This window comes from Musca autumnalis, unplaced genomic scaffold (assembly GCF_047663935.1).
Source record: "Musca autumnalis isolate F117 unplaced genomic scaffold, ASM4766393v1 scaffold_4, whole genome shotgun sequence".
NCBI lineage: Eukaryota > Metazoa > Arthropoda > Insecta > Diptera > Muscidae > Musca > Musca autumnalis.
The window spans coordinates 241884153-241898608 of NW_027411977.1; the positions used below are offsets into that span (position 1 = coordinate 241884153).

At 30.7% G+C, this 14456-nt stretch overlaps 2 protein-coding genes across 4 annotated transcripts in view; one reads left to right on the top strand and one right to left on the bottom strand.

Annotated features, from left to right (window-relative positions):
• The window catches only part of LOC141403759 (uncharacterized), a 567712-nt gene that overhangs the window by 96214 nt on the left and 457042 nt on the right, over window positions 1–14456 (top strand). The gene's annotated exons all lie outside the window — the stretch shown is intronic.
• LOC141403820 (uncharacterized) lies at window positions 4181–7821 on the bottom strand. Its single transcript, XM_073986815.1, has 2 exons — window positions 7665–7821; window positions 4181–6465 (listed from the first exon to the last, which is right to left on the bottom strand). Exon 2 carries the CDS (start codon window positions 6394–6396, stop codon window positions 5164–5166), a length of 1233 nt encoding a protein of 410 aa, XP_073842916.1. The 5' UTR covers window positions 6397–6465; window positions 7665–7821; the 3' UTR covers window positions 4181–5163.

Consider the following 14456-nt stretch of genomic DNA (forward strand, 5'->3'; position numbering starts at 1 on the left):
TGCTTACCTGCGAAAAATTTAACATACGAGATTAATTAATGTTAAGCAATAAATTTTAAATTTACTTATTAACAAATTAACTCTAGATTCCAAAGTATACATCCGTGCAAACCGTCAAGTAATTCGTCCTGTTTATCTGAAAAATAATAGGTACATAAATGTAAAATAAATAATAATAAATAGGGCAAAATACTTACTTATAAGCATATTTATTTTTGATTCCAAAGAAGATATACATACATGTGATGTTTCTGCAAAATGTGAAATGTTTCAACAATGTACACTTAAGTTCTATTAAAATTTGGTTACCTGTAGTTGTATTTTCGTTATTTTGGTTGGATGGAACAAGATGAGTGCCAAAACTTTTCTTCAAAATATTGGACATTATGGACAGAATTTTATTTTTCTCTTAGTTTTGACTGTGGAGAGGTGGAAGGAATACATACATATTTATTTCTGTGACGCTTAGAATACATTTTATAAATTATGGAGCTTACCAAAAATTCTTCAATATTGCAATTAGTAATCAAATTCACTTAAAAACTTCAAAATTACGTCTTTACTTTGACACTGAAAAACACAAACTGAATGATTTATGCGTTTCATGCGGCGACTTGATGGCGGCGACATATAACGGGATTTCAAAAATAAAAAAAATGTACACAAAAAAAACACATTCTATTATCTGCAGATTTGGGAATATAATGGGTAATCAATGTGAATTTTTGGTGGAGTTAAATTACATGTTCGATTCTTTAGGATAAATAACATAATGCATTTTTCATAATACGTTTTATAATTTATTTTTTAGACAAATTGCATTACCTTCTCGATTATTTGTAATATATTTTATTATTAATCTCAAATAACGAATTTTATTATTCATTCCAAATGTAATACATTAGGGTTATGACTTTTTGACATTTTTCCTCAAAAATGATTTCCTGTAGCAGGGCTGAATGAACCTTTGCCTATTAATCACTATGCTATCGTTTATTCCATTGAAATATAAAAAAAGTTCACGCACAAATCGATTTTAAAAAAATAATTTTTTGAAAAAATATATGAAATGAAAAAAAAATTTTTTTCCAAAAATTATTGTTTGTTGCACGAATGAATAAATATAAGCCTACTAATAACTATAATAACGTTTATTTCATTCAAATGTTAAAAAGTCGCAAAAAAAGTCACTTTGAAAAAAATTTAAATTTTTTGTTTTTTGCTAAAAAATTATAATTTTGAATAAAAGCGTTTACGACATTTTTACGATTCTCAGAATTGAAGAAAAATATTGAGAAATAAATTTTATGTCATTTTAATTATCTCATGTGGCTCTAAAGTATATTTTCAATTATATATCTGTTTTCAGTGACTTCAAAAAATTGTCCATAATTTTGATAAATTCAAATTTTAAAATCATTTTGTGCGTGAGGTTTTTTCACCGAATCACCTTATAATTAAGATTTTATGTAATCTTATGGCAAAACTCATCACGCTATGATACAGGGATATGAGGTTGCAAAAAAGTCATAACCCTAGTAATACATACCACAATGGCCTGCTGGGATGTTTGTTGAAAGAGAAGTGAACATTTTACAACCTTTTTGTGTACGGGAACGGTTTTTAGGGTAAAATGTATAAAAGTGGTAAAAATTTAAAAAAAACTTTTTAGTTCTGGAACAAAGCTGTAGTGGGAAAATGTTTATCAAACATGCAAATTTTACTAGAAATCGATGGTATACGATAACAATTTGGAGTTTCCAAGGCAAATTTAACAAGGTGATCCAAAAGGCGAATTCAGACCGTAGTCTCCATGTAGAAGAAAATGGTGAAATAAATATTCCTCACGAAATTTAAATAAAGACGTTGTACATAGTATATTCTTTACAGAAGAAAAATGTTTTTAATTTAAAATATTGTTGCGGAATTAGATTTAACTAATGTCCGTGTAGACGTTGTTTTATTCCCCGATACGATTTGTACCAAATAAAACAGGGTTCGTTTTAGATTACGTTTCTACAATGCTTTATTTACTTTATTACACTTATTCAGAACCGACTTTAATTACAAAGCACACAGGAAGTCTCTAGTTAGCACGCAGCTCTTATTTAACCGATCTGTTCAGTTCAACGCTTAAAACACAACTACTACGTCATTGCCAGTTCCCCTGCATTTATATCCCAAAGTCTCCCTGTTCGAGAAATATCTGGAGCATATGGCAACACATCGAATCTGTACAACGAACACACAGACGCACATTCGCACTAAGCGAACAACCATACTCACATACATACATGGGGGATGATCAATGACGTAATTACAACAACAAATAAATGTAAGAAAAGAAGTGACAAACTAAACAATAATTACATGACTATGGCAAAACAAAATAAAAGCACATTAATGAAAGATAAAGTAACATCTGGAATAATGAAGAGAGTTCTACATGGTAGTTGTTGTTGCTTAAATAAAGTAACTGCGTAATAAAAACTTTACGTTACAATTCAAATTTTTAAATTAACGGAAATTAAACTGAACTAACTTAAACCTATCAGCTACATTCGTAACAATAGGTGTGTACGATAACTTTCCCAGCAAAAATTACTCAGTCAATTCCAGCAACCTCTCTCAGTGAATTTTACTCTCTCAAGCAAGAAAAATTGCAGAAAGTTATCGAACAACAATTTGTAAAAACTTGCAAGGAATCAACTGTTTTGAAAAAGAAGAAGAAGAAAAGTTTTTGCATCAATTTGACGTTCTTTTTTTCCATGATCTATTTATATTTTTCAGCTTTTGATGTTTAATTTTTTGATATTTCAATGTTTAATTTTGTTTTCGCAAGAATAAAAAATAAAACAAGAATAAAAAATAAAACAAAACAAATGTTTTCAAATCAGCTGATCAGACTTGCAAATTTTTGCGGGACAAATTTTCCCAGCAAAAATTTGCAAGTTCTCAGTCACAAAACTCTCCAAAAATCTCTCCAAACTCGCTCTCTTTTGCTGGATAATTTTGTTATCGAACAGCATTCAGCAATAATTTGTACGAATTTGTACAAATTATTGGGTTATCGTACACACCTAATATGTTTTTCTTTCTTGCACCATGGAAGTTTCTTGCAGTTTTGGAACATACCGTTTGTGTATGCAGCTATCAAAGATTTATAATGTTTTAATTTATTAAAACGCATTTTACACTTGCACTATAAACAGGTGTTTTGGGAATTTACGTCATTTATTTAACAGATATTCTATGTGATTGACAACTTAAATGACGCATGTTTTATAAGTACAAACTTAATTGTACGTTTAGACTTATAAACCCACTCGATTTCTAATGTCAATTTCATAGTACATACGAAAAATAAATCGTAGCTCTAAATCCACTGGATTTTATTTGGCGTATATTAGGTGTGTACGATAACCCAATAATTTGTACAAATTCGTACAAATTTTTGCTGTATGCTGTTCGATAACAAAATTATCCAGCAAAAGAGAGCGAGTTTGGAGAGATTTTTGGAGAGTTTTGTGACTGAGAACTTGCAAATTTTTGCTGGGAAAATTTGTCCCGCAAAAATTTGCAAGTCTGATCAGCTGACTTTTAATCACCTGTTCAATGTAAACAAATCGAAATGTTAACATTTTTGACCAAGAAAATTTCACAATTTCACATTTTTTTAGATTCTAAAGCGTTCTGGATAGGATTATAGCATTACATAAGTCAACTGAAATTTTCAAATTTATGTTTTTGTTCCGTTTGGTTTAAAATATCAAAAGAAACAAAAACAATTTTCATACATTTTCGGAAACAGCTGACTTTCTTGCAAGTTTTTGCAAAATGCTGTTCGATAACTTTCTGCAATTTTTCTTGCTTGTGAGAGTAAAATTCACTGAGAGAGGTTGCTGGAACTGACTGAGTAATTATTGCTGGGAAAGTTATCGTACACACCTATTGTATGGGATTGACAGTTTAAATCATAGTACGAGTATAAGTTCATAGCCTAACTGGCGTTTAAGTTAATATATTGAAAATATAGAAAACCCCTGTAATTCTAACCCCATTAAATCGAAATCACGCTAAATCGTAATTCCCGATAATGATCATGATTCTGTTGTAGATGAAATTGGATTGTTACTTACATAAATAGGTTTTGCAATAAATGAGCAATGAAACCTTTGCATGATTTTTATTAAAGTTTTTATTTAAAGTGTACATTTGAGTGATTTTACAAAACTCAAGATCATTATTTACATTTTATTTTTAATGAAATATGTATAGTAGTGTCATGAGGATACAGCTGGCCAGATAAGCGAAATGTCATATTACACAATTGAAATTACTGTAGTGGGATTCTGTAACTCATTTTTGCTGTTACCGACAAAAATCGGTAAAATAAAATCGCAAAATTATGACTAAACACATAAAAAAAGTTGGCATCACTGTTTGTGTCGGTAGAGGCTAGCGACTACTTTCTACTCATCGTTAACTTACCGAAAAATTTCGTTAATTATCGAAATTATAAGCATATTCATTTTACCGACGATTATTGATAACAGCAAAAATGAGTTACAGAATCGCACTACTGATCACAAGATTTGCAATCAAAAAGTTTGAATTTGATGATATTATGACAACTGTTGATAATTAATTGTCGGAAAATGTGTTTTTGCAGTTCCTCCAGTAAGAATGTCTATCAAGACCTGATTGTGTGGTAAATCGTTTATGGCATTTATCGTTTATTATTTACTCTGTATCTTTAGACAGAGGATGTTTATTTCTCACATGTCTCCGTAGATCTTTATTTAGTATAAAATAACTATCACATAGTTCACATTTATGTTTAGTAGACATTTGAGTGGAAGTAGCTCCTGGATGCATCCAGTTATAATGCTTATAAAGACCTGTTTGCGTGGTAAATCTATTATTAAAAATTTCGCAGATATACTATGAATCTGTAAAGGAAGTATGCTTATTTTTTATATGTGCCCGGAGAGCTTTATCATCTGTATAAGAAGAATCACATAGTTCACATTTGTGTTTTGTACGTGTTTGAGCTTCTGGATGAAGCCGATAAGAATGCATATCAAGACCGGCTTTTGTGGTAAATCTTTCATTACACATTTCGCACATATACTCTGTATCTATAGACGAAGGATGTTTATGTCATATATGTTTCAGGAGAGCTGTAAATTCTCTATAACAACTGCCACATATTTCACATTTATGTTCAGGAGGTTTTTGAGTTTCTGGATGCTTGCAGTAATAATGCCTATAAAGACCTGTTTGTGTGGTAAATCTTTTATTACATATTTCGCAGATATACTCTGTATCTGTAGACAGAGGATGTTTATTTCTCACATGTCTCCTTAGATCTTTAACTAGCATAAAAGAACTTTCACATATTTCACATTTATGTTTACTAGACATTGGAGGGGAACGAGCTTCTGGATGCATAAAGTTATAATGCCTATAAAGACCTGCTTGTGTGGTGAATCTTTTATGACATATTTCGCAGATATACTCTGAATCTATAGACAAAGGATGTTTATGTCTTATATGTGCTCGGAGAGTTTTATTTTCTGCATAAGAACAATCACATAGTTCACATTTATATTTCCTGCGTGTCTGAGTGGAGTTAGCTTCTGGATGCATCATGTCAGAATGCTTAGCAAGACCTCTTTGTGTGGTAAATTTTTGATCACATATTCCGCAGGTATATTCGGCATTTACAGACAAAGGATGTTTATATCTCATATGTTGCATTAAGTTATAAAATTCTCCATAAGAACTACTACATAGTTCACATTTATGTTCACGAGAAGATGACATATCAGATTTTTTAGCGTTTTTATCTTCACATCTTTTATCTGATTTTTTGTTTTTTCCTACTTTTTTATTTGAAACCATGGAAACATCCCTAGAATCCTCTTCATTAACATCGACATTAGGTCCATTACTATCCTGCTCATCTTCGTGCACCTCCATTATTTCTAATTTAGGTAAGGATATCTGTTCCGATATTGTATTAGCCAGACGCTGTTGTGTAACGTATTGATGGTGCACTTCATCATGAGCAAACGCTTTAGTACCCTCAACAGATTTCCATGTTAATGACGACGACGAGTAGATGCTAGGTGAATCCTCTGGCAAAAATTCGTCCATTTCATCCACGCCCTCTTCTTTGATTTTATCAATTGTGGATTCATCAAGATTCTCGGGTAAAAATTCTTCCATATTATCCAAGTCTAGATCATCTTTTTTAATAACATTTCCCATATTTGTAAAATGTTCATCTTTTGTTGTATTGTAGCTTAGTTTGTTTGTATCATTGTTGGAATGTTCCTGTTTATAATCATTTTCAAATGCTTCAGTTTTTATGGAAACCTTTTCCGACATCCTTATTATTTTGAATACCTTACTTTTCAATTAAGGTAAACAAGATCTGACAACAATGCAAATATATTGCTGTAAAATAGAAAAAAAAAATAAACATGTAATTATTTTTACGTTTTTGTAACATCGTTTATTTTATTTATTTATTTTTCATATTAATTTCGTAATACCTTTTGAATACAATTTAAAGCCTTTTTTGGTCTGTTCCAGTACTGCAAGAATCTACTAATTTTTAAAACATTTTTCGATAACATAGAGGAAAAAATGTTATCGTAGTAAAAACTAGTAGCTTCTTGCAGGTTCTGGAACAAAGCATTTTATTTATTTTCACAGTCAGAATCGTCCATGTACAATATGGCAACCCTAAGTGAAGGTGCCAAATTGCTTTAGTATATCTTTCTACAAATTTGTACTACGATAACAATTGTTCCTTTATGATAGCAAAAAAAATAGTAAAAATTAGTATTTTTTGTGTATGCAGCTATCAAAAATGTATAATGTTTTAATGTAATAGTCATCTGTTATTTATTTAAGTTAATATGTATTTACACACCCATATTCTATTCTATACGATGAATTCTTGTTTTCAAACTATTCAAAAGTTTCAAAACATAATGACAAACAAAACCGCCATTTTTTTCAAAATACCATCGTTCCAGAACTTAAAAGTTTTTAGACTTTTAACACATTTTGCACATTTCTTTCCAAAATGCGTTCCCGTACACCAAAAAAATTGCAAACTGCTTACTTCTCTTTGAAAAAAATTGCACAGAATGGCTTTCTCGTTAGAAACTTTTTACGCGACAAATTCTGATTGGCTGATACGCCGACTTCGACATTTATTCTAGTTTTTTTGACGTTTCTGCAATTTATTCGTTCCCGTGCATTTTGGAAAAATGTCATTTAATATTTTCTTTAAACAATTTCTCCCAATGTGAAACACTGTGAGTGCAAACAAACTGACACACACACTCTCATTACCATCCACAAACAGTGTGCAATGCACACTGTGGAGCAGGAGGAGGCATTGTGACTCACAAGAGAGCCAATGTGCTCTAAGTGAGCGTAAATTTGTTATCGCTCACAGCCTGTGTAGATGCTAACACGTTGTGAACAACAACAAATTTACGCTCATTGAGAGCACAAGAGAGACCTAAAAATGTTCTCTGCCTCACTCTGCTGTGGAGTGTTTTTGACATTTCACATGATTTCTTTGATAAACACTTCGTTTCAAAGGGATAATACAATAATAAAAAAAATAATAATTATACCTTGAATTTGGGGTGAGTTGACGAATATTGTTTAATAACACTTCTTAATTTATAATTTATTATATTTCGTTATAAATTTCAACAAAAAATTAATAGTAAATAACGCGTAGCTACGAAGTGAAGACTAGTGCCGGCCAAACTACGTTCTGTTGTCGTTTTAGCAAGAGACCCAAGTTGTGTCAACAGAGTGAGAGAGAGAGACATCCATTCGGTGGTGCTCAAAATATTTTGCGCATTAGTCTCTCTGAGCGAGTCTTTCCTTTGCTAAACCATGACAGATCATAGCTGCCAGATTTGACGATTTATCGTCATTTTGACGATTTTTTGGTCAAAAATTGATAAATGACGATTTGACGATTTTTGCTCAAAAAATGACGATTTTTGCTCAAAAAATGGCGATTTTTTTTATTTTGCTAATTAAGTCATAATTAATTTTGTAAAATACGACTTCTAATTAATTCTTGGGCAATAAATATATTTATGTGTATACACAAAGGAATTGTTAACGAAAAACAAAACAGGATTCAAGTCAAACAAGCAAAATATACAATTGCCAGCAAAAATCTATTTTTTTATTTTTTTTTTGGAAAATTGGTCAATATTTCAGTAATAGTAGACTCTTGCAAGTTCTGGAACAGAGCAATTAACTGAAAGTTTTAAAATTGAAATATTTGATTGTGAAAGCAATTTTTTTAGTTTTTTGACATCTTTAAAGAATTTTCACATTTCGTAAACATCGAGGAAAAACAAAAAATGGATTCAAAATTTCGTGAACTAAGATTTTTCGATATTACGAAAATGTTTTAAAATGAATGCGTTCTCAGCCAAGGAAATTTTAATAAAATAAAATCTATAAATTCTCTTCATAACGATTCAATGGAGGGTATACTTTATACCAAAGATTAATTTTTACTATTTTCTCCAATAACATAAAGGAAAAAATGTTATCGTAGTAAAAAATAGTAGCTTCTTGCAGGTTCTAGAACATAGCAATTGAAATATTTATTAAGCCCGATCTCTTAAAAATGAATCGTATTAGTGAAACAGGCTATTAATGACGAAATGTTTATTCACATTCTTATTTATAAAATAAATCGCTTCAATTTACTGATTGAAGTAAAAACATGTTTAATAACTGGAATATCCATTTTATGTTTCTTTTAATAAGAACTATATTAAAAGATATCTAAAAGTGCGTATTTTAATTTTTGACGATTTTTTTTTGACGATTTTATAAAATAGATTTGACGATTTCTAAAATAAAAATCGTCATTTTGACGATTTTCCATAAAAATAATCTGGCAGCCCTGTGACAGATGAGAATAAAGAGAACATATTTTGTTGTTGCAGTCACGTTAACGTGTATGGGTGATCTTGGCTGCATCCATGGTACAATTACAAAGGTAGATGCCTCAGCCCAGCTGATCGATGATCTGATTTTCCCATGTTACTGTGGGATTATTATACATATGAAAAGCTTGTACTTAAGCGATAGACTTAAGAAAAAAATTTTGACGGATATATAGCGAAAAAGCTATCAATTTTTTTATTTAAAATCAAAATGTTGACATTGACAGTTCGCATTTTTTAATGGATATGTTTAAACCCGTTTCGTTTAAGTCAATGGTGTGCACGGCCATCCACTGGTGGTTTCTGTAAAGTACTCTTAATTTAATTAATTCAACAACACTTGGGCGTTTAAGTATTTTTTGTAATAATTCTTTAATAATTCACGAGCCAATCAGACACAGGCATCCATGTTACTATTTGCAATGGTGAGCAAAATAGGAAAAGAGAATATTTAAGGGAGAATTATTATTTAATTTTTCCTGTTGTTTTATTACATATTTCAACATTTTTAAGCATTAATGTTGTCTAAAATCGTTGTACGAATGAACTATTAAAGAATAATTACAAAATATACTTAAACGCCCAAGAGTTGTAGAATTAATTAAAATAAGAGTATTTTAGAGCATCCACCAGTGGAGGCCGTGCACACGTCCACGTCTGCTATTTGTTAACACGCGAGTAAAAATTGTTTAAAGAGAGCGTCATTCAGCGCCATTTTTGTTTAAAGAGAAGTGAACATTTTACAACTTTTTTGTGTACGGGGGGCAGGTTTTTGGGTAAAATGTGTAAAAGTCGTAAAAATTGTAAAAACTTTTTAACAAAGCTATTATTAGGTTCATATTGATCCCACAGAAATTAATGCTGATCGGCATGGTAGAACAAACCAGGTAACCCTGCGTTTACACATGACAGGACAGATGAGTTCATGTCATGGTGGAATAAGAAGGTGTTACATCGATAACAATAATCGGGCCATTTACCACACCAAACGTCAAAATAACGCATTACTGTGATAATCAGCTGTTTTTGCCGATATACCTGCATTATTGTGCATGTATTGTCAAAATCCCAAAACTTGCCTGTATGACGTAGGCGTCCCGACAACTACCGGTCCACACTAGCGTGAATTTCATTAAAAAATGTTATGAAATTAGGCGTTCTTAAATCGAATTCCTCACTACAGTAATTTTATGATTTTACTCTACTATGGAAGTCGATCTAGAGACGCATAATTTCATGCAATTTTTTCAAAATTATGAATGAAAATTATCGATTTCTTTTTGTTTTCCGTTCAAATATTTTGTTTTTGTTCATGTTATTTTGTTTCCAACACATTTCAATTATTATCTCACTTATTTTTACAAACAATGCCAAACATTTGTCAACCCGTCTGTCTGTGAAAAAATGATGGACTGCTGGGGGACAACCGACAAATGTATTAGCTCATTTAGACTAGCCATAAATCCTCATCTGGATTTAATAAATTCAGTATGGCACAATTACCCAGGTAGTGGCATCGTAAAATTTTGAATATGTTATGTCAAAACTTTCTTTATGTTGTTGGGGAAAATACAACAAAACTAATCTTTTTATAAAGGGATTTGACTTTTCATATTCGATCAGCTGGTGTGATACCACTACCTGGTAGTTCTGTCATGATTTCGATATACCTTTTCGAGGATTTAAATTTCAATCAGCTGATTTTTGTTCATAGCACAATTACCAAGGTAGATGCATCAGCCCATCCGATCGAATTTGAAACGTCAGAAGAAGTTGTTGTAAATTGAACTCGTCTCAAAAAACATACGGCAAATTGCACATTTATTGTTTAATATTGAAAATGTTAGATTATTATGCTACTAATGCTAACTAATGAGCAAATAAAGAATTATTTTATCGTTAAAACATTGCAAATATTTGTCTTGGTATCAAATCAAATTTGTATATCAAATCAAATTTATTTTTTTCGTATCGTTTACAAATTTTGACATTTTAAATTATTTTTGTCATAGCAATTCACCGATGCATCTACCTTGTTTCTTGTCCCAGCTTGCAACTTTTTGTATTTTCTAGCAACATGCTGCAAAAAACGGAGTTGTTTACGAGGATTTATGCCGGATTTAAAATAAATCCTCCCAATACGAGGATTTATTTTTGTATGGGAAATCTGGTAGATTTTGACCGGATTTAGCAAATAAAACCTGATAATGCACTAAATCCGGCTAATGAAGTTATATCTAAATGACGTATATGTATGTGTTAGCAAATCAGGGTTGTATTTGAAGACAAATTGTCTGGTGTAAACACCTAGTAAAGTACTACAACAAATACAACTCCACAACAACCACATAGAAATTTGTTTTTGTTTGTAATGTTACCGGAAAATGATGTTACTGATGTAAATAATTTTTTACCTACCACTTTGAGTAAAAGTGAAAATGATTGCATTTGTCCTTTACTGAGTTCAGGTTTTTCCCAAATTAATAATATTTACAACTACTACCATAAACTACTTGATCTAGTATTCGTGAATAACTCTTGTGATATTTTGATATCTCAGGCCGATCCAATTACACTACCAGAAGATAAATATCATCCCACTATTAACATTCAGATCCCATTATCCTCACAATTTACCAACAAAGTTAAACACTGTGCACGCAAATACAAATACTGTTTCTCAAAAACTGATTATTTTCAACTTAACCTGCTTTTGAGTAAAATTAATTGGTCTAAACTCCTCACATTAAATTCATTAGACGATATGTTGGATATGTTTTATTTCACTCTTGAAAGTTGCATATCAAAAACTGTCCCTAAAATCGCAATCTTTAATAACGTAGGGCAACCTTGGAATACTACTACATTATCAAAGTTAAAAAATAGAAAGAATAAGTTATATAAAAAGTTTAAAAAAAGTAGATCCACTTTTGACTATGCAAATTATTCAATTGCTAGATCCAAATATACATTATGCAATAAACAACATTACAACAACTATATTACAAAAATTAAGAAAGAATTAGTACTCAATCCTAAAGCTTTTTACGATTTCATTAATACAAAAGGCCGATCTAGTGTCTTTCCTAAAATCCTAAAATTTGGAAATATTGTTGGAGAAGACGACACAGGAATCTCTAATATATTTGCCTCATTCTTTCAAACAACTTATTCCACCAAAACACATGACGATAATTTTGAGTATCCTTATAATATTTCTGAATGCTCACGTATAATGATAAGAAATTTAGATTCCTCCATGGTGTATAACAATCTAAAAAACTTAAAGAATACTACCTCTCCTGGACCAGATGGAATCCCAGTTTGTATATTAAAACACTGTGCCGATAATCTGGCGGTACCTCTATCGATCATGTTTGATAAATCACTAAATTCTGGATATTTCCCACCTATTTGGAAGGAATCTTTTATTGTTCCCCTTTTTAAGTCAGGCAATAAAGCAGATGTATGTAACTATAGAGGCATTGCAAAATTAAATGCCATACCTAAATTATTCGAAAAACTTATCACTGAACTGTTATGTTTTCAAGTATCCTCTGTTCTATCAAAATACCAACATGGGTTCCGAAAAAATCATTCTACGGTAACAAATTTGTTAGAATTGACTACACGTGTAAATGCTGCTTTTATAAAAAGGAGTCAGACTGATTGTGTGTATACAGACTTCAGCAAGGCATTCGACAAAGTAAATCATGGTTTATTGATAAAAAAAGTTACATCGTATGGGGTTCAGTGGTCTATTGTTGAATTGGATAAAGTCATACTTAATCGATCGAATACAAGTTGTAAAATTTGGTAGTGCAACTTCAAATAAAATTTATGTAACTTCTGGTGTACCACAAGGTAGTCACCTTGGACCAGTATTGTTTACATTATTTATCAACGATTTGCCAGACATAATACTATATATCTCATTTGTTCGTTCTCCTTTGGAATATGGATCAGTACTTTGGGATCCAGCATATTCCATACACTCCAATTCTATTGAATCTGTACAAAAGCAATTTTTAATGTTCTGTCTTAGAAACCGAGGTTAGAATCCACAGACATTGCCATCTTACGAATTTCGCTTAAATTTGATTAAATTACCAACTTTAAAAAGTAGACGCACGATGCTAACTGTTACATTTTTACTAAATGTTATTCAGGGGACGATAAAATCAGAATTTATTTTGGAAAGAATTTATTTAAACATTCCTTTCAGGCCTACTCGTTTCTACAATTTCAATTTCTACAAATAAACTATTTCACCTCCAACTATGCTAATAACGATCCTTTGCGACGTATCTTTGCCGAATTTAATAAGTTTTATCATCTCATTGATCTGTCTTAAAATCGACATTCGGTCAAAAATAAAATAATATTATTCCTAAATACTTAAATTGTTAATACTCTGTTAATAAATTTTGTATATAGTTATTTTGTATTTAATGTAGTCTGTAAGGATTTTTGTAATCTATAGGCTTAAGCAATATAAAAAAAATAAAAAATTTAAACAAAATAAGAAAATGTCTATAAATTATTGGAATTTAAAAAAAAACTAATATTTTTTCACATATGATTGAATATTTTCAAAGACATGCATGAAAATTCGTTACATTTTCAATTTGAATGTTTCCATATCATTCCACTAAATGCGTAATTTTTCGCAGAAAGTAGAATTCTTGCAAAACATGTCAAAAAATAAATAAATACTTCATAATTACAAATTTGTAAACATGTTTGTATAAATAGAAGTTATCAAAATCAGCCTTTGTCTTCTAGCCATTAGCATTCAAATACGCCTGATGAGCCTGGCTTAAAACCACCAGGCGAAACGATCGTAGCGTAATGGTTGAGTGTGTGGTATTTCGCTAGAATTCATTTTTCAATACAAAACTCCTTAGGCCATGTTAGCTCGATTAATCCAATTAATTAACTAAAGACTTTCATAAATAATGGCCTTCGTCTTAAAAAAGACAATAACAAATAAAAAAAAGAAATTACTAAATATTTTGTTGTGACAAAAGTTTAGATAGGGTTAGTTTTTGATGGGAGCTATATTCTCAGATAAAAATATCCAAGAAAATATTGTCATTTTCCCCAAAAATCGTCTTCGAACTTTTTTGAGTTTTCGGGTTTAAGTTACTTGACCGCGGAAAAAATGAGTAGTCCTGCGTCTATAATTTCGTTAATCTATATATATTTCTTTTAATACGAAGTCATTTTTGTTGGTTTCGTAAAAAGATAAGTATATTTTGAATGATACTCGTCACAAAACTTGGCATTTCATTCATTTAATTCTATCAATAGGAAATTACCATGGAATAGATTTACATTCTGCAGATTACGACTTCTAATAAGTAAAATAATACTCTCTAATGATTAAAAAAAATTATTTAATTTTTTTTATTTTGCATTTATTTGTGATCTTTTATAAAT